Raw genomic sequence first — 21,821 nt, 5'->3', positions numbered from 1 at the left:
GTCCTGACTCTGGCACCAGCAGGAGGCCGGTCCATGTTTAGTCCTGACTCTGGCACCAGCAGGAGGCCGGTCCATGTTTAGTCCTGACTCTGGCACCAGCAGGAGGCTGGCCCATGTTAAGTCCTGACTCTGGCATCAGCAGGAGGCCGGTCCATGTTTAGTCCTGACTCTGGGCACCAGCAGGAGGCCGGTCCATGTTTAGTCCTGACTCTGGCACCAGCAGGAGGCCGGTCCATGTTTAGTCCTGACTCTGGGCACCAGCAGGAGGCCGGCCCATGTTTAGTCCTGACTCTGGCACCAGCAGGAGGCCGGTCCATGTTTAGTCCTGACTCTGGCACCAGCAGGAGGCCGGTCCATGTTTAGTCCTGACTCTGGGCACCAGCAGGAGGCAGGTCCATGTTTAGTTCCATCTCCGGCACCAGCAGGAAACCGGTCCCTGAGGTCCTCGGAGTCCGAGATGGTTCATATGGCACTAACATGTCTGAGATGTACTTTGGTGCTAGGCCATGGAGAGACTTGTACACAAGCAAAGCTGCTTTAACGTCTATTCTCTGAGTCACAGGGGGCAGTGCAGAGACCTGAGAACAGGACTAATGTGATCATACTTCCTGGTTCTAGTCAGGACCCGAGCAGCAGCGTTCTGGATGTACTGCAGCTGTTTTACAGCTGGTTTGGAGAGGCCAGTGAACAGGCCGTAACAGTAGTCTAATCTACTGAAGACAAACGCATGGATAAGTTTCTCAAAGTCTGGTTTAGACACTATACTTTTGATTTTGGCAACGTTTATTGGATGGTAAAAAGCTTCTGATGTTATTGATTTGACGTGGTTGTTAGAAATCTGGGGGGATAATGGACTCAGACTTGAATTTTAACTTGATTTGTAGGTGACTCTCTTTGTTTCTGTGGGACGAAGACGATGATTTCAGTCTTGTCTGAGTTCAGCTGGAGAAAGTTGTTTTGCATCCACACACTGATCTGTTGGATGCAGTGACAGAGTGATTCCACTGGTCCATATTCACCTGCCGACAGTGAAACAGATCTAATTCTCGTCTGCATCGTTGTGATAGGACACATATTTGCTGCGTATCTGCTGACCTAACGGCAGCATGTAGAGGTTGAACCGAAGGGGTCACAGGATTGACCCTTGGGGTATGCCACAGGTCAGGGGCATGTGGTCTGAGACACAGTTACCAATTTCAAGCGGAAGAAAAACGAATTAATTAATGAAAGTAAAACAGACTATTGTATGTGCTGGATCTACACTGGTCTTCACTTCTCAGTCTGGACTCTCTGAAGCCTGATCTCCAGCTTTCGGAGTCTGACTTTGGGTTCACATGATCCAGCCTCAGCAACTCTGTCTCCTTTATTTTTTTCAGGACAATGAGCCTTATGATGAGCAGGTTTTCTGAAAGCTCTCTCACACTGGTCAGAACAGCAGTTTTGCTCTTTAGGGCTGCAGATTTTAACATGTCTACAATTATTTGACCCAAATCTAAAAGCTGTTCCACACTTTTCACCAACAAATGGGTTTTCTCCAGTGTGGACCCTCATGTGTCTTACTAAGTGGCTTGAGCGTGAAAATGCCTTCTCACAAACATCACACCTGTAAGGTTTTTCTCCATTGTGGACTTTCATGTGTGATATTAAGTGGCTTAACTGGGAAAATGCCTTCTCACAAACATCACAGCTGTAAGGTTTATCTCCAGTGTGGACTCGCATGTGTCTAACTAAGTTGCTTGAGAGTGAAAATGCCTTCTCACAAACGTCGCAGCTGTAAGGTTTTTCTCCATTGTGGACTCTCATGTGTGATACTAAGCTGCTTGAGCATGAAAATGCTTTATCACAAACCTCACAGCTGTAAGGTTTTTCTCCAGTGTGGACTCTCATGTGTGATACTAAGCTGCTTGAGCATGAAAATGCCTTCTCACAAAAAACACAGCTGTAAGGTTTTTCTCCAGAGTGGACTCTTGTGTGTCTTACTAAGCTGCTTGAGCATGAAAATTCCTTCTCACAGACATCACAGCTGAATGGCCTTTCACCAGAGTGGATTCTGGTGTGTTTTTTGAGACTACTTGCGATTGAAAAACTACTTACACACAGGTCACACTCATATGGTCTTTCTCCTGTGTGAGTTCTGTAGTGTCGTTTGAGTGCAGAAGGAGCCATCCATGTCTTTCCACACTGGTCACAGGTGAACCCCATTCTCCTGAAGGACGTTGAAGATCTGCCATGAACGCAGGAAAAGGAGAGGTTAAGTAATAATAGTATAAAATAAAAAAGTATGTCTGTGTAATCCCTCATTCGTCCAGGCGTGTTCCATAGTAGAAAATGCTTAAGTTGTAGTCAAACAATTGTTAATCAGGTACTCAGGGTGGGTGAGCCAGGGTCTCACAAAGACAAAGGGGAGACTAATAGCCCATTAAAGGGTTGAATAGGCTCGGTAGATACCAAGAGGGTAAGTTTCTGTTGAAACAAACAACTCTTTCCTCTTCGGGAAGGCTCCTCCCAATGGGCTGGACTTACCACAGAATAGTATAAATATCGGAGTTCTCGACCTAAATTATTTTATTGACAATGACTCTTGGATGAGAGTCGAAAAGTCTATTTTTTCTAACTGAGTCCAGATGACTACAACTGAAGCATTTTCTACTATAAAATAAAAAAACTTTACAAGAGTTTGAAGAGGCCGTGTTTAACTGTGAATTCCTTATCACTGTTGAGAGTGGTGTTGTTATGGAGAAGTCATTTATACAAGCTTCAGTGAGTTGTGAAATGAAAAAGACTGTTTTCGATAAGAATGTGGAGAGTGTTACAGACTTTCAGCTCTGGCTTTGGGTGAGGACCGACAGCATCAAACCAGTCTGACCCAGAGCTCTGTCATTCAAACATGTTTACATTCAACATTATGGAAAAGGATTAAAGATTTATTTTCCACTTCTCCTAAAACCAAAAGATGATGCAAAATCAACACATTTCTAGTCAGTGCATCACAGATAACATTCAAGAAAAAGCATTTCATAGTAATGAAACATACACACACTGAACTACTCCCATTATATATTGGTAAAAATTGCATTGATCCCAACTATTTAGCAGCGCTAACTATTTCTTAATATGTTTGTCTTGTTTTTATGGACCTACATATTCTGCCTGACAGTAGCAGCTCAAACAAAAATGTGAACAGGTGTGAAGTCCTTTAGGACCCAAAGTGTGGGTCGCAAGTATATTTGAGTGAATTCCGGGAACACAATAGACAACTCATTGTTACGGCCCAGGCCTGTGTGGGATCGTGGGCTTGTGGTCATGTTGCCTTCTCTCCTGCTCTGTTTTTGCTAAGCCTGTCTCACCTTTGCACACAAAAGTTTGTCTTTTTGTTTTACGACTACACTCACATCGCATATCTACAGACAAACTCATACCTTTTTTATTTTGTGTAAATATGACACTTTGTAAACCCTCAGCTGCATTAATGATCTTAAGTCACTCTACTTAGTATATTAAAAAGAGGTGGATAAAAGAAGTTCATTCATTTTTGACGGATAAAGAATTCTGTTGGATAAATGTCTCATGGTATTTTATAACACCATGTCAAAGTGAACACTATTCACAGGTAAATATTGACTGCAGGAAAAATTGGTGTCCCGAGTGGCTCACCATTACCATGTGTTTTGGGAATGTCCGACTTTTGGACTGAGATCAATAGAGCACAGTAGATTGTTTTCAGTATTGACATCCCACTTGACTTCAGAACTATGTATCCGAAGCTCAAAACTCCTGCTATGGACACAATAAATGGATACATTTGAAGCATATTTTTACAAAATAAAATATGAAACAAACTGAACAACAACAAACAATGAAAGACTGGACTGATATCACTGAAATTTGAAAAATGGAAAACATTACCTGCCTGTCGCACCGCACTGCGCATGCGCAATCAAAACAAACAGCAGCACGGACGCGACCGCAACGTGTGTCAACAGAGCAGCAGGAGTCGCCCTTCTACGACCAGTTACGTGAGTTTCATGATAAAGTCGGAGAGGATTGAACAATCTAACATTTCTGGTCAAACTTTGCCTTGCAAGTTTTCCCTCATGTTTTTGAGAATAAACTGTGGGGCTGAAAGCTGCTACTGCTGCTAGTACTACTACTAGTACTACTACTACTACTACTACTGCTGCTAGTGTGGACTGAATGGACAGCGACACATGGGGGAAGTCTGTCCCTTCAGTGTGAATGTAAATCCTGGGTAAGGATTCAAAATTGGATATGAAGATGAAATCTGACACATATTTTCAGCATTAAACAAATAAAATAATTGCTGCCTGTGGTTGTATTTGGGCTGTGGAAATAATTTAGAACAATTATTGCATAATATTGAAAAAAATAACTGAACTAGTTCATTTTTTGGAGCTGTGAACTTAGTTCAAAATTTTGAATTATGAACTATTACACACTACTAATGTGTTTTGAGTGTCTAATGTTTAATGAGATTACAATGTTTCTGACGTTACCTCTGAAGTGGCCTGTTAATCTTTAATGATTGTGGCTCAGGATTTTGTGGCACGTGAATACTTAATATTTTATTTAACTGCTACTGAATAAAAATGCTGATGCACTTTACACTTCTTTTGAATTCATTTTGAATTTTGCACGTAAAAATGCGATTAATCAGGGAAATAATGTGATTAATCGCGAGTAAAAAATTTAATCGTGATTAATCACAGCCCTAGTAAAAATATAAAAATGCAGTGTGTGATGATGCTTTCAATGGAGTAACTGTAATAATTGTATTAGTATTATTATATATATATAATTATAATTAATACTCAATTATTATATTATATACAATTATATATACAGATTGAAACTTATACGGAGCAGAGGGCCACAGACAACCCCGGGCCACAGTTTGGACAGTCTTAGTTTAATTGTTGTTTGGTTTATTGTTGGATTGAAGAGTGTCATACTTACAGATAATGCAGCAGGAGCAGGTTAAATGCAGAAGTGACAGCAGAAAGTCTTTGAACAGCTTTGACCAAAGAACAGAGTCTGAAGGTTCACTCCCTCTAACGTTTTGGCTCGTTCCTGTCCCAAAAGAGGATAAAAGTTAACACAGTTAATTTTGTCATTTGAATTCACTCACATCATGTATTATTTTCAAATTATATGCTGGAATCATGCAACGACCATGATTGACCATGTGTTTCAGTCATGTGACTTATTTGTTGTCACATGTTGAAGACGTCACATGCTGTTGCCTCTCCGCTGTTAGAATTACTGGGTTTCAGACGACATCACAACATTCTCCAGTCTCCCTCGTGTCCGTCTGTCCGTCTGTGAGAGTCGGATCTCTCCTTCACTGGAACTCCTTCAGGTTTCTACGCTTTTTTCCCAAAGAGGTTTTTTTTGTAGTTTTTCCTGGCCGAGAAGGAGAGTCTAAGGACAGAGGACCCTGGGACATCGTCCCTCGCCACCACAGACATTGTCTGACTTCATCGCCACCACAGACATTGTTGATTCATTTCTCCCTGTGGCCCTCAGAGGCAACTGTTGTTGTGATTTTGGGCCTTACAAAAATAAATTGATTTGATTTGATTCTACAGAAATATGATATCCAATACAGATGGGGGCAACTAAAATGAATACTGTTAAAATGCAGATTTTTATTAAATACAATAAATTCCGAATAGAAATGGTCAGATTAAACATTTTTGACTTTTTGATATTTCACAGCAAATACAATGTGATCATTGTTACATTGTATTATTGTTTGTCAAATCAGAAATATTGTGTAATATATATGTATTTTGGCTCTTGTTTTCAGTATGGTTGCTGGGTAACAGTTGTCTGCAAGTAGGCTAACGTTTATTAGCATAGCCACAATTATGTAAAGTAGCATTGGCCAGCGGCTAACTTCCTGAAACAAACAGCTCACCGCTCAGTCTGGAGTGATGTCTGTAAGTCCACTGGTCCCTCCTGACCACAGTGATCAATGTCTGGACAAACGGGGTCTTTGAGGATGTCACAGAAGAGGAATCATCAGACTCGTAATGGCCGTATTGAAACGAGCGTGTTGGCGCAGTTTCAAAGTCCCGAAGCGGATGCAGTTCGAAACACTTTTTCTTTTTCAAGTACAGGCTAGGCACGGTTATTTTAATAGATCCATGCAGTTAGTGCATGGGTTAGGGTCAGTGCGCTGTTGCTTCCGTGAGTGTTTCTTCTTCTTCTTCTAGTTATTTCCGGCAGGTTGTGCACTTCAAGGCGCAATGCTGCCCTCTACCGTCCACAGTCAATAATCGATGCCGTCAGATTCTTAAACGTCAGAACGGCAAAGAAAAGAGAGCGCGGCTTCTTCAACTTGCTTTGCTTACAAGAAAAACATGGATTTATCCATCCATTTTCTACCGCTTGTTCCCTTTCGGGGTCGCGGGTGACTGGAGCCTATCCCAGTGACTTCGGGCCTTAGGCGGGGTACATCCTGGACAGTGGCCAACTCGTCGCAGGGCGAAGAAAAATAATATGAAGAAAAATAAATGATCCAAAGTCCGATGGCTCCTTAAAGCTCTGCCTTCTCCCTCTGTATTTGTGGCATGATAACATAGCATGATTTACAGTTGAATTATTCCCACGCTCACAAAGCTCATTAGGAGGTTCTTCTACTCTAAACAGACAAGCTGCATCACAGCAGTGCCTGAGTCTCTATGATAAAGTGCACAAGTCATTACTATTTTCAGTAAAAGGATTGAAACTATAAAAATAAATGTTTTGCCCAGATATCTCTATCTATTCCAAACTTACCCCATTTCTATCCCCAACTGGCTGTTTGATGAGTGGAATAAAACAATCCCACATTTTTTACTGTGCAGGCCTTACTGCAGATGACAGACGGTTGAGTCATTTTGAAGAAGCGAAAAACCCATGAAATCTGTGCTGACAACATGAAAGGAGCAAACTAAACAAATATGATAAAATATTAAACTTGTTAGCTACGATCAAAATTTCACATCTAACAGCACAGACTCAAGATTTAAAGTCTGGACAACAAAAGGTACACATTTTTTTTTTACCAGATTGTGAAGAAGAAACATTTGAAGAGCTTTGGTGAATTGAAAGAATCCTTTGGCTTTGAGAAGCAAGACTTTTATAGGTTTTTACTTGTTATAACCAAGACATTAAACAGTAATTACCATCACCATTAAAGCTTATGAATCAGAACTTTCAAGGGGAACAATCAGAATTCAAATCAGAAAGGGTTTATTACCATTGTCAATGAATAAAATTCACAAACATAGGAACTTCTCTTGGTGATTCGGTGCAACATAAAACAATGAACAATGAGTACGTCAAAAAGAGAAACAATTTAAATCTGCTATGGGATAAAAATAACAATAAGCTATAAGATTAAAAAAATAAGAATACAAATTCAAAAAATAGGCTTAATATGTACACAACTTTACAGATGAATTTACATATATAGTGCAGAAATAATAATATATAACTTTGTCAGAGCGACTTCTGAAAGACCTCAATTATAAGGTTTCACTACTACTGGCTAGTTCAGTAGAGTTGTGATCGCGGAGTGGGCATCGGTCAGAATGCACTGAGGCAGGATGGATCTTTACTTTCCTTTATTAATGGTGTGTGTGTGTGTGTGTGTGTGTGTGTGTCTGTGTCTGTGTGTGTGTGATGAGCATAATATTAGAAACAATTCCCATGAACATGAAAGTAATGTACTAAAAATAATGCAAGCAGTGCTATAATAATAATGATAAGCTGTGATTACTTAGATAACAATGTATAAACAATCATAATAAAGTTCCCATAGGACATAAAGCAAACCCTCTGCAGCCCCATGAAAATGGTTCGCCTCTACTACTAATAATCTATTAACAAATAATAATCAAAACTACGCTAATGTCACCCAAGGAAACATATTCCAACAGACATACGTATAAGGCTGACTTAAGAATACAGAGACTCAAATAATGTCAGCGAAATAATAACTAAAGCACACATAATGACCTGGGTTAGCTTAGCATTAGCTTGAAGCTAATACATGTAATATGCAGGTCAAACATCAGTAACAACTCCAAGCATTCAGATTCTTATCTCTAACCCCACAATAAAGCACAGAACACCCTCCTATGTCATGGACGCACACTAACCAATAACACACATAAACAGGGGGCTAAAGGAACAAGCTATCACCGTCTCTGAAGCACAGATCAATAATAAACACAGTGAAAGTTCCGTCTGCGCATTAGGCGGCCGCGTCCCTAGTGGTCAGATTTGGTACAGCTTGACATGATACATTCACCATTACAGCCAGGCCTTCTTAACAAACTTGTATATAAATGTTTTAACAATTTGGGCAGTCACTCTGCTGATTACATAAACGATAGATGGGAAAGAGAGGATCACTTTGTTCTGGCTGATGAAGAATGGGAAACCACAAAATCACGTTTGGGGAGAATTCTTTCACGTTTCTTTATAGCCCCATTTTGACCTTTTGTAACCGCAATCTCAGTCTTTTCGGGCATTACCCAAAGATCATGACCATAGGTGAGGGTAGGGAAGTAGATTGATTAAATTGAGCGCTTTGTCTTTCGACTCAAGCTCCTTCTTTACCGGAACAGTCCGATAAAGCGACTGTATCACTGTAGACGCCGCACCGATCCGCCTGTCAATCTCACGTTCCACCTTTCCTTCACTCGTGAACAAGAGATACTTCATTTCTCGGTCTGAACTCCCTGAAGTTTGATCTCCTTTGAGTTTGAGATTTTGAGTTTACATGATCCAGCCTCAGCAACTCTGTCTCCTTTAGTTTGTTCAAGACGATGGGCCTTCAGATGAGCAGGTTTTATGAAAATTCTCTCACACTGGTCAGAACTGCAGTTTTGCTCTTTAGAGAGGCAATTATTCAAACTAAATCTAATAGTCTTCCCACACTTGTCACGGACAAATGGGTTTTCTCCGGTGTGGATTCTCATGTGTCTTACTAAGTGGCTTGACTGGGAAAATGTCTTCTCACAAACAACACAGCTGTAAGGTTTCTCTCCAGTATGGACTCTCATGTGTGATATTAAATGGCTTAACCGGGAAAATGTCTTCTCACAAACAACACAGCTGTAAGGTTTCTCTCCAGTGTGGACTCTCATGTGTCTAACTAAGCTGCATGAGACTGAAAATGCCTTCTTACAAACATTACAGCTGTAAGGTTTTTCTCCATTATGGACTCTCATATGTGATAGAAGGCTAGCTGAATGAGAAAATGCCTTCTTACAAACATCACAACTGTAAGGTTTTTCTCCAGTGTGAACGCTCATGTGTCTTACTAAGTAGCTTGAGCATGAAAATTCCTTCTCACAAACATCACAGCTGTAAGGTTTCTCTCCAGTGTGGACTCTCATGTGTGATACTAAGCTGCTTGAGCGTGAAAATGTCTTCTCACAAACATCACAGCTGTAAGGTTTCTCTCCAGTATGGACTCTCATGTGTGATATTAAGCTGCTTAACTGGGAACATGTCTTCTCACAAACATTACAGCTGTAAGGTTTTTCTCCAGTGTGGACTCTCATGTGTGATACTAAGTGGCTTGAGTTTGAAAATGCCTTCTCACAAACATCACAGCTGTAAGGTTTTTCTCCAGTGTGGACTCTCATGTGTGATACTAAGTGGCTTGAGTTTGAAAATGCCTTCTCACAAACATCACAGCTGTAAGGTTTCTCTCCAGTGTGGACTCTCATGTGTTTAACTAGGTTGCAAGAGACTGAAAATGCCTTCTTACAAACATTACAGCTGTAAGGTTTCTCTCCAGTGTGGCCTCTCATGTGTTTAACTAGGTTGCAAGAGACTGAAAATGCCTTCTTACAAACATTACAGCTGTAAGGTTTTTCTCCATTATGGACTCTCATATGTGATATAAGGCTGGATGATTGAGAAAATGCCTTCTTACAAACATCACATCTGTAAGGTTTTTCTCCAGTGTGAACCCTCATGTGTAATACTAAGTTGGTTGAGCGTGAAAATGCCTTCTCACAAACCTCACAGCTGTAAGGTTTATCTCCATTGTGGACTCTCTTGTGTCTTACTAAGGCACTTGAGCATGAAAATATCTTCTCACAAACATTACAGCTGTAAGGTTTCTCTCCAGTGTGGACTCTCATGTGTGATACTAAGCTGCTTGAGCATGAAAATGCCTTCTCACAAACATCACAGCTGTAAGGTTTCTCTCCAGTGTGGACTCTGGTGTGTATTTTAAGACTACCTGCAGTAGTAAAACTGCTTCCACACAGGTCACACTCATATGGTCTTTCTTCTGTGTGAGTTTTGTAGTGTCGTTTGAGTGCAAAAGGATTGAGCCATGTCTTTCCACACTGGTCACAAGTGAACCCCATTCTCCAGAAGGACTTTGTAGATCTGCAATGAACAAAGAAAAAGGAGACGTAAAGTAATAATAATATTAAATAAAGAACTTTACAAGAGTTTGAAGTGGCCGTGTTTAACAGTGAATTTTCTCCATAACAACACCACTGTTGAGAGTGGTGTTGTTATGGAGAAAAAAAAGATCATGTTTTCCAAAAGCTCTCATAGCTTTGCTCTTCATAGCGGCAGAATTGCATATGATTTAGATAACTCAATCCTTTTACTCACACATTCACACTTGCACTTTAAGGCTTGTAGACTCTGGACAGTTCCTCTGGACATTTACACATATGGACATAGTATTTGGCGTGTTGGACACTTTGCTTGTGCCTTATCCTTTCATTGTGTGTTTTGTGTATTTTGGGAGAAATGTCTCCAACTCAGATTCAATCATCAGGGATTCCGTTACACCCTTCTTGGAAATATCTTTCATGATCAATCTACCGCTAACGAAAAGTGCATAATATCTTAACTATGATCTGCAGACTGTAAATATTGGGGTTGTCACTAATTTTGTATAAGTTTTTTATATTTGTTCACTATCAATATATGGTACAAACTGCACTTTAAGTCTTTGGAGTGTGTTATTATTGTACCACTCCTCCTCCAATCATAAATATGAGGGTCTTTGTTCTGATTTTGTTAATGCCCACAAGGGTGTTCCAAAGGGGTCAGTTTCGGGGCCCCTCCTATTTATCTTGAACATCAATGACTCGAGTGAAAAGTTTCTGATGCTAACATGTATTTATATGCTGATGACAGTTATTTGCTGTTAAGAATCATCTCTTAAATCCCTTCAGAAAGCATTTGTAGCGGTCCAGCATTAACTTCTTCAGTTAAAACTAGTCCTCAATGATGACAAAACTAAGCTTACGTTTTTTTATAGGATGTGTCTCAGTCTGTTCCAGTACTGTCCACTCTTGAATACAAATACCTTGGTGTCTAGATTGTTGACTCCTTACTTTTAAACCACACATAGAAAAACTTGTGAAGAAATAAAAACGTCAATAAATTGTGTTTTAATCTGAATTGAAAAAGTAGCTTGTTACTGTCACTTTAAAAATAATTAGATTATGGCGATCTTCATTTTAAGAATGCTTCCTCTACTTGTCTTCAGAAGGTGGAAACTAGAGGAACAATAAAAATGACGTTCTATAAATTAAAGAAGAATATAGGATTGCCTGATATCTGGAGGGAGATGAACCAATATAGCCATTTTTCTAATCCACATACAATCTATTCCAATAAAGAAAGATCTAAAATCACTGAAGCAGATATAAGCACAATAGACTTAAGGGACCATACTATCTACATTACTGTGGACTTGGAGGAAAGACAAAAAAACACACCATTGAGTTTCAATGTCAGCCTGCTTAGTGACCCTGTTTGAAAACAACATTAAGACTTATCTGGAGGAAAATTATACTGGAGAAACTTCACTGCCCATCCACTGGGATGCTTTTGAAGCAGTCTTAAGAGGAAAATTATAGCCATAACCTTGGGAGGAAAAAATCCAGAGGGAGAAAAAGCTAAATGATCTGCAAGAGGAGGTAAATCATGCCACGAAGGGAATCCTAAAATGTCACACAAAATTTAAAAGATAAAGAGGAAATCACAGGAAATAATTGAGAAAATAATCTTTACCAAACTAAGATATTATGAGAGTGGATCAACATTTCAGAGACTTAAAAAACTGAAAGAAAAGCTGAAACCTTTTCCAAAAAAGTCCAGGAGATAAAGACGATGGTATAAATTCCTTTCTGGACACCCTCAACTTGCCTGTTATGTCAGATGAGCAAAATAAAATTAGGAGCTGAAATAACAGTGTTGGAAATAGTGATGGGCCAAACGAGTTGAGGCGCCGACACGTGTCGAGCTCTGAAAGTGTGTCAAGCTGTGTCAACACAGTATCGGAAATGTGTAACACGCACCTTGACGCGTCATCTACCCATCACTAGTATTAGGAATTACAAGGTGCAATCAAAAGATTAAAGAACATTAAATCTCTGATGGGTTCACCACAGAGTGGTACAAAGCTCTAAAGATCACATCTGCAAGGTTTCTCTCCATTATGGACTCTCATGTGTGATAGTAAGTGGCTTAACTGGGAAAATGCCTTCTCACAAACATCACAGCTGTAAGGTTTTACTCCAGTGTGGATTCACTGGTGGCTTTTGTAACTAAAAGACTGAGCAAACTTCTTCCCGCACTTGTCACAGATATATGGTTGTTCTCCTGTGTGTGTTTGGTGGTGCTTGGAGAGGTCCTGTGATGTTTTGAAAGCCTTGTCATACTGGTCACATTGATATGACCTCTCACGTCTGTGGACACACTGGTGTTTTGAGAGCTGCCCTTTGGTTCTAAATGTTGTTCCACACTGGTCACAGTCAAAAGGCTTCACTCCAGTGTGGACCCTCTTGTATGATATGAATCTGTTTGACTGCAAAAAAAGCATTCCCACAAATATCACAGCTGTGAGGTTTTTCTCCAGTGTGGACTCTCGTTTGTGATGTTAAGCTGCTTGAGCATGAAAATTCCTACTCGCAAACATCACAGCTGAATGGCCTTTCTCCAGAGTGGATTCTGGTGTTTCTTTTGAGATTACTTGTTTTAGAAAAAACTGCTTCCAAACAGGTCACACTCATATGGTCTTTCTCTTGTGTGAGTTCTGTAGTGTTCTTTGAGTGCAGAAGAAACGAGCCATGTTTTACACACTGGTCACAGGTGAACCCCATTCTCCCGAAGGACTTTGTAAATTTGCCATGAACGCAGAAAAATACGTTAAATTATAATTATATTAAATAAAGACATTTACAATAATTAGAAGAGACTGTCTTTAGCTGTGAATTCCTTATCACTGCTTACGAGTTTTAGAAGCTTCAGCGAGTTATGAAATGAAAATTACTTTACTGTTTCTATAAGAATGTGGAGAGTGATACAGACTGACAGCTGCAAACCAGTCCGACCCAGAGATCTGTCAAACATGTTTACATTTAACAAGGATTAAAAGTTTTCTTATTCTCCTACAACCAAAAAGATGCAACATCAACATACAGTGAAACAATTAAATATAAAAGGTACTTTCTAGTAGTGCACAGATAACATAAAAAAGGCTTTCATAATACTAAAACATCCACACACTGCACTCATCCCATTATATATTGGTAAATATTGCATTAATCCCCTTATTGCTCTATTTAGCAGCATTAAAGGAATAATAGAGGATTTTTCACCGAGTTGAGAACTCAAGCGAGTCCCTTTTTTTAGGAATGTGCATGCACACACGCACCGCACCACTCACCCCCTCCACCCTCCTGTTGTTTCCATGACGCCACCTACCATCACACCACGTGTTGAAGCAGGCAACAGCCCAGCTGCTACACGTGTGTTTGTTTATTAGCGCGACGGATCGCATCGCATCTCTCGTCTCCATAGATTTCCGTCTCTAATGAGCTCGAACAGTCTTTCTCTGTTGTCATTTTGTACTGTACATTGAAGGAACTCGCTAAACACACACCGGCATATCAACCACGCATGCGCAGCCAGGGAAACGTGCTGCTATGCTGGGGACAAGGTTGCATGTGTGCAGTAGGACGCCGGTAATGATTGACATGTGGGAGAACAACTCGACTGTCCACGCCACGAGGAAATAAGACTCAGATTGCGCGCCAAAAATCCTCTATTATTCCTTTAAGTTACAGCAGACAAGTATAAACCTCTCTTGGCATGTCTCCTACTCTTTGGACTGAGATTAATAGACCACTGCAAATTGTTTTTGGCATTGGCATCCCACTTGACATCAGAACTATGTATCAGAGTCTAAAAACTCCTGCTATGGGCACAATAAATCAAGGGTGCCCACACATTTTTGGCTCACATGCTTCTTTTATATTCGACAAAGCCAGAAGATCTACCTATAGATCTAAATTATTGTATAATTTAGTATTATTTTTATTGTCAGTTTTAAACAGGTTTTTATTTTTATTTAACCATAATTAGACTATAGAAACAATATTAGGCTTTCATTAATAGTCTAATATTGTTTATCATATACAAATGTGCAATATAAAAAGGAGAGAGAAAATCTGCTATTAACTAGACCATTTAATACAGCTGAGTATTTGGAAAATAAAATATACTGACCACAAATACGCTAAATGAGAGAAGGTTGAGCTTAACCAGAACTTCCTCTTGTCCTTCCTCTGCGTTACACAGCGCGCACTTCAGTGCTTTCCGGAGCTTTCCAGTGGGATCAGCTCTCACTGCCTCTGAGATCGACCGGTAGATTGCGATCGACGTATTGGGCACTCCTGCAATAAATGAATACCTTTGAAGCAGATTTTTTTGGCGGCAATTACTAAAAAAAATATGAAACAAACTGAACAACAAACAATGAAAAACTGGAACAATATCACTGAAATTTGAATAATGGAAAAGATTACCTGCGAACATTCTGTAAAAATGCACTCATTTGAGACTTTGGACTAAATTGCACTCATACGCTGTATAATATGAGTCTTAACTTTAGGGAAGGTCTTATGTCACTTTTTGGGTCTCTGTGTCATAGTCTATGTTCTGTGACGGTCTAAATTTGAAAATTAAAAATATTTTAAAAAGCAGTGTGTGAGGATGCGCTCAATGGAGTAACTGTAATCATTATTTTATATATATATATATATATATATATATATATATATATATATATATATAAATATATATATATATATATATATATACTGTTACTGCGTCTTCTCTAGTTTGATGGATTAAAATCACATTCTGATTGTTCGGATTGTTGAACCTCCACAATCACAACTTTGAATCTGACAGCTAATGTCTCCAGCCTAATTTGAACTCATTTCAGGGCACCACGAGAACATTTGGTCTCATCAGAAATCAGGGCTGAACTGGCCTGTTGTTTTCCGTAAATGTTCATATTTTTTAAGATGAAAAACTCACAGAGTCCAAAAAGTAGACAGAAAGACTAATGCATAATATATAGTTTAATAGTTTGGTTTATTGTTGGATTGAAGAGTGTCATACTTACAGATAATGCAGCAGGAGCAGGTTAAATGCAGAAGTGACAACAGAAAGTCTTTGAACAGCTTCTGAAGATTCACTCCCTCTAACGTTTTGGCTCGTTCCTGTCCCAAAAGTTAACACATTTATTTAGTCATTTGAATTCACTCACATGATGTATTATTTTCCAAATTATATGCTGGAATCATGCAATGACCATGATTTGCATTTTGTAGTGATTAAATTGCATTTTTGTTAAAATGCAGTTATGTGTTTATGATCATAGATTCATATCCATGTGTCTGTCTGTCTGTCTGTCTAGGCACGTAGTTACACTTGGCGACCACCAGAGGGAGCCATAGTGTAATTGAATTAAATGACCACCAGAGGGAGCCATAGTGTAATTGCATTAAATGACCACCAGAGGGAACTATAGCTTACAAGTAGTTACAGGTAAAGCTCAACTTTATACGAAGTAAACTGCACAAATATACATAAGGGACTGTTTACCAGGAAACATACAGGACAGAGGATTGGATTATGGACATGCATGTGTAGAATTGAAGAACTATTTGTAGGTAGTAACAGGTGGAGCAGAGCCGCGCGCTATCACTTTAACAGGCACGCAAACAAGCATCTGCGCTCTAACTTATAGAACTTTAATATGCATGCATGGTTACAAACAATACTCGCATCATATGGACGCACACGGTACCTATACACACAGGATAAGGTTGGATAAAGGGGCAAGATAAAAGGCAGGGAAAAGGGCAGGATAAAAGACAGCAAACCTGGGCTCTGCTCCTCACACAGTGATGGCAAAAACAGTAATGGAAAAAACCACGGCATACGGGCCTTAAGGAACTACAATGAACCCTGTTGCATTGTGGGATGTGTAGTTCTTTCCCGGGGGACATTTAACAGAAGGCATGTTTGATTTATATGGATTTTGGCACTTGTTTTCAGTATGGTTTCTAGGTAACTTTTGTCTGCAAGTAGGCTAACGTTTATTAGCATAGCCACACAATAATACGTAAACTAGCATTAGCCAACTGCTAACTATCTGAAACAAACAGCTCACCGCGCAGTCCACTGGTCCCTCCTGACCACAGTGATATATTTCTGGACAAACGGGGTGTTTGGGGATGTGACAGAGGAGACTTTATCGAAAAGAAAAATACGTTTTTGCTGGCCCAGGCCACAGTGTCAATGTGGCTTTCGTCCTCAAGATGGCAATAGCAACGATTGTGTCACGTCACTTCAGACACATAAATAGGAAAAATACATGAGACTGAATCCGGAGTCCTTCAAACCCGATGTTATAATAGATCCATGTTCAAATCATACCATTGTAGGTACAAGACCTATAGGCCATAGGCTGTAGCCTGTATCGTTCAAGTTTGCTACACCTGTCACAAGACTAAAAAATTACTTCAAATATAAAATTATCATTGTACCATTAGCTCATGACCAAAAGTTCTCCACTCGCATCGCGCCAGTTTTTTTACTGCGATAACTTAAAGGCAGAACTATATTCTCAGCCTGATCGCGCAATATCCCTACGCCTGAATCATTCCGCCTCTGAATCAGCCAATCAGGGGAGAGATTACTACAACAACATCAAACATGGCTGCTCCCGTGGAGCGTCATGTTGTCTCTCGAGCCGATAGAAAACGCTATGAAAATATGGATTACACGTGCATCACACACATTTCAGCGGTAGAAAAAGAAGAAACACAGCCACTGACTGTTGTCCGCTGGAAGAAGCTGGTGACTTGTGCTCAGAGGTGGATAGAAATCGACGGAATAGACCGCGCGTTAGCGGCAGCTGTTTGTGTACACGATGATGACTTCGCCAAACAAAACTATCCTACGTCTTCTGTGGCTTCTTCGGACGGAAATCTTTCTCATTTTCTGGAGACTAACAAGCCAGGCTTTCACCCTACATGCTATAGACGTTTCACCCTACATGCTATAGACGTTTCACCCTACATGCTATAGACGTTTCACCCTACATGCTATAGACGTTTCACCCTACATGCTATAGACGTTTCATTGACAAGAAACGAATTACTAGTGCTGAAAAGCAAAACAGTCGGTATGTGGGCAGCATGGCGAGGGTGAGAAGGTGAATCTACCACATCAACTCTGCCACCTTCTCCCAAACGACTGAGATCTACCACAGATGTAAAGACAAAATCATCTAAAAAGTCAAGCGATGTACTTCCTGCAGTTTACATCATTTGCAGAAGGTTGATCGCTGTATCAAAGAGGCTCACAAGACAAAGAAAGATAAATTGGTCCAAGCTGAAACTTTAACTGCTGGTGAGTAGATTATATATTGATTCTTGCGTGTGTTTTCTCTTGCTCGTGGTAAATAGGACTAATCACAGTGAAATAAGTTGGCCAAAATATACATAGATAAGATAAGATAAGATATTCCTTTATTGTGCCACATGGGGAAATTTCATTGATGCAACGCAGGAAGATCCAGAGGTAGATACAGAAGAAAAGAACAGATCACTATATAAATATGTGCCTAGTTTATTACATGTAGGTGTAGATGTAATGTACGTAAGACTGTATGATGATGTGAGTTGAATAAAAAGGCAATACAACTTTTGCGATTGTTTACTGATTGTGCTCACCCTTGATTGAAATTCTTTTACTTCTCCTTTACTGGGAAGTTAGGTCAAAGCAGCTGAATCAAGAGCAGATGAATCCATCCTGATGTGTACCAGAGGTAAAGATTGTGTTGCCATTGAAGGCACCTCTATCACAAGAGGTGTTACAAAGAATACACAAGCTTTCTGACAAAGAAGACAAGTGATGAAAGGTAACATTTTGGTAATCAAATAAAATATATATATTTCCATATATTTAGATAAATTCATAATTTAATTGAAAATAATTGTAATGACTACACGATCATTTTAAAGACGTTTGAATCAAAGCAAATTTCTGTTTGTAGTGAGCTAGTATATTTCAATCACTGACCAATCACTGCATTTCCTTGCTTTATACAGGTGACCTAAAGTCTGGGAGTACGGCGATGCATATACAGTATTCTGTGACACTGTCATCCGGACACGACTGATTGAAAATCAGGAAATCCTCAGAATGAAGAAGCTCTTGTCCCTGTTCCAGAAATTCATCAAAAAACACCCTGGTCATGGAAGTTACCGGTAATTAAATTATTCTTATTGTTTATGAAAGAAAACAATAGAAGATCAGATAAACATCACAGCTATGTTTATTCATGAAATTTCATTCAAGATCAAACCAATCCTGTTAGCTACAGGAGTCTACATATTTCCATTCATTTTTTTTATTTATACAGGGAAAACCCAGTGAGAAAAGTGGTTACCCTGTTAAAACACAACACAAAATAAACAACAAACATAGGATACTAAAACACAAATAAAATAATAATTCTAAAACTAAAACACAAATAAAATAGTAATCTATCAATACTTATGAATTTCTATTCCTTGTCTAATTTTTACAGATCCGATCTTCTGAAGAAGAGATTACAGCGAGACTTCCCACAGCTGAATTTCCACAAACCACCAAGAAGAAACCTGAGTGAAATGGTTTCCACGGTGACTACAGGACTTCTCCACCAGGATTTTTCAACTGAAACTGATATGTCAGTTTCTGAGATGTCATGTAGTGATGGAGAAATGGTGCCAGAAAGTGGTAAAGATGCAGCACTGCGAGAGCTCTCAAGGACAGTTTACAGTGCAGGTGTATCACTGAAACAAGCGGTCAAGAGTGCCCCTAGGATGGATGAAACAAGCGGTCAAGAGTGCCCCTAGGATGGATGAAACAAGCGGTCAAGAGTGCCCCTAGGATGGATGAAACAAGCGGTCAAGAGTGCCCCTAGGATGGATGAAACAAGCGGTCAAGAGTGCCCCTAGGATGGATGAAACAAGCGGTCAAGAGTGCCCCTAGGATGGATGAAACAAGCGGTCAAGAGTGCCCCTAGGATGGATGAAACAAGCGGTCAAGAGTGCCCCTAGTATGGATGAAACAAGCGGTCAAGAGTGCCCCTAGGATGGATGAAACAAGCGGTCAAGAGTGCCCCTAGTATGGATGAAACAAGCGGTCAAGAGTGCCCCTAGTATCACTGAAACAAGCGGTCAAAAGTGCCCCTAGTATGGATGTAAATTGGCCTCCTACATCAGAGGATCTAAATGTTTCCTCTGCCAGAAAGATTGTGCCAATTGAACTTTATAACTTACTAGCTTGGTGTGTAGGTGCTAGTGATAAATTGACATTGTCTAACATGGTAAATGTATCCGAGGAGGTTGATCTTTGTTTACTGTCAATTTGCCAAGATATATATTTGTCCTCAAAAGGTAAAAATCAAACCAGTTGTACTTACACATTTTGACATCAATCATACTTATATCATTCCTCTGTTTGTATGTATATCCTATTCTGCAGAAAGTTTGCCTTATACTAGATCGAAAGATACACATGTTAATTAGCCTGTTTATTACGATGTAAATACTGCTTTTATGATTGTAATTATTTGTTCATATTGAAAATACATTACATAAAATGATATCCGTTCTATAGAATAAAACTTTTACCAATAGCCTATGTTTTCTTTCTTCAAATGGGCAACTGGTGTTGAAAGGGTTAAAATACTACTTTTAGATTGTTTTTATAGTGTAGTATGAATCAAGACTAGAGAATTTATAATTGTTGAAGCATTCAGTTGAATACTAAATGTGGAGTAAGTTTTCAAGTGCGTAACGATAACATGCAAAATTGTTAAAACTGTTTTTTTAACTTACGTTTGCACATAAACTGAAGCACCCAGAGTCTCACCACTTTACATCCTCCAAGAGAGTAGTTATGTCTCTGAGAATCTGAATTTCTGAAGTAATCAATCAAAGAATGAAAAAAATAAGAAGGTATGAAGATGGGTGTACACCCCAATTTGTCACATATTTGGGTAAACTGGCAACTTTGACACCTATTTTCTCAAATACTGGCAGAAATCATGCGGAGAACTTTTCCCCCCAGCTCAAGTACATCTTTGAGATTGGAAAACCACTTTTGAAAAGTAGTCTTGATGTGGTGGAGCGAAATTCATTTTCTAGCCACATTCTGAGTTACAGCCTATGGCCTACTACTCGACCTGCCAAATCTACTCGATTTCGCCTCCGGATGTTCATGTTCCGCGATGTGATTGGACGGAAGAAAGAACGAAGCCTGTGATTGGCTGTTCATCTCGCTAAATCGGAAGCTCAACACGGGCCGATCTTCTTTCTTGTTTTTTCAATTTAAACAACATGTTTGAAAAATACAACAATATGGCAATAACTCGCACAGTTTTTACATTAGAGGTCTATGAAGATTTTAAAAAACCTCCTGTAAGAATTAGCTATATATAAACGTCGAACATAAAAATAAAATGTTCCTATGTTATTAGTTTGTCAAAAATAGAGTTTGTCACTTCAAGTTTTTCTTCACGTTTGCTTTTTTATCGTTACTAATTTTCCCATTATAAAAAAACTAAAACTAAGAAAAACTCACTGCCCCAAGTGCTCCGGTCACTACGGACCTCTGTCCTTCAGACCAGCTCTTTCTAACCATTGGTGGGATTTTGTGATATCAACCACTTCAGTTATGTTCCGATAGTACATCCCATGTAGGGGCGTGTCCTCCCATGATGGTCCCTCCATCATCCTCTGTTCCCTATTGTCTGAGACGTTCATTGAGCACGTCATCTGTAGGAGGCTTGTCCTTGATGTACTTATGGATCTTGGAAGTTTCGTCCTGGATAGTGGCTCTCACACTCACTAGTCCCCGGGCTCCTTCCTTACGGCTAGTGTACAGTCTCAGGATGCTGGATTTGGGATGGAACCCTCCAGGCACGGCCAGGAGCTTTCGGGTCTTAACATCTGTGGTCTGTATCTCCTGACTAAAAACAGATGTAATTGAATAACTGCAAGATACATTTAATGCCATTTTGCAGAACATTACATGCAAAACAACATCTCCATGGAGACAAAAAGATGGTGAACAAACTCTACCAGAAAACGTACACAGTACACAATTAAGTTATCATGCCTGATCTCATAAAATCTCAGACGCTAAGCAGGGATGGGTCTGGTGCTTGGATGGGAGACCACACGGGGGCGCTGGTGGACATTGTTATTGTGTCCTTGGGCAAGACTCCAGTGCCCAAGTGTGAAAGAGAATGAACACAGGACAACAGATGCAAATCATCCCATTGCTATAATCCGGCATGTTCATCAACATACACTGTCCCGACAAAATAAAACTAATAAAAATAAAAGTAAGAGTCCTGTTAAAATAATTGTTGTATTAAAATGCAACTAGAGTTCTCCTTTTAT

The 21,821-nt window shown here is 39.6% G+C and overlaps 2 protein-coding genes, 1 long non-coding RNA gene and 1 pseudogene across 3 annotated transcripts in view; 1 reads left to right on the top strand and 3 right to left on the bottom strand.

Annotated features, from left to right (window-relative positions):
• LOC140346713 (uncharacterized) overlaps positions 1 to 6,054 on the bottom strand; it is a 41,398-nt gene extending 35,344 nt beyond the window's left edge. Inside the window, exons 1-2 of the mRNA XM_072432899.1 lie at positions 5,939 to 6,054; positions 4,975 to 5,088 (exon numbers count right to left, since the gene is read on the bottom strand). The gene's annotated coding sequence lies outside the window, so the exon portion shown is untranslated. The remainder of the gene's footprint in view (positions 1 to 4,974; positions 5,089 to 5,938) is intronic.
• LOC140347575 (uncharacterized) overlaps positions 1,232 to 21,821 on the bottom strand; it is a 34,515-nt gene continuing 13,925 nt past the window's right edge. The window contains exons 3-6 of the mRNA XM_072434089.1: positions 15,476 to 15,523; positions 8,964 to 10,422; positions 8,212 to 8,214; positions 1,232 to 2,106 (exon numbers count right to left, since the gene is read on the bottom strand). Of these exons, the coding sequence (XP_072290190.1) occupies positions 1,270 to 2,106; positions 8,212 to 8,214; positions 8,964 to 10,400 (2,277 nt within the window). The 5' untranslated portion in view covers positions 10,401 to 10,422; positions 15,476 to 15,523 and the 3' untranslated portion in view covers positions 1,232 to 1,269. The remainder of the gene's footprint in view (positions 2,107 to 8,211; positions 8,215 to 8,963; positions 10,423 to 15,475; positions 15,524 to 21,821) is intronic.
• Positions 12,467 to 14,880, bottom strand: LOC140346854 (uncharacterized; annotated as a pseudogene).
• On the top strand, positions 18,149 to 19,242 carry LOC140347582 (uncharacterized). The gene is made up of 3 exons (XR_011924386.1): positions 18,149 to 18,283; positions 18,474 to 18,632; positions 18,956 to 19,242. It is a non-coding gene; the product is annotated as an uncharacterized lncRNA (long non-coding RNA).

This window comes from Eucyclogobius newberryi, unplaced genomic scaffold (assembly GCF_026437365.1).
Source record: "Eucyclogobius newberryi isolate DKJ021-1_F unplaced genomic scaffold, fEucNew1.0.hap1 SCAF_6, whole genome shotgun sequence".
In the NCBI taxonomy this organism is placed as follows: Eukaryota; Metazoa; Chordata; class Actinopteri; order Gobiiformes; family Gobiidae; genus Eucyclogobius; species Eucyclogobius newberryi.
This window is presented reverse-complemented; position numbering and strand designations above follow the sequence as displayed.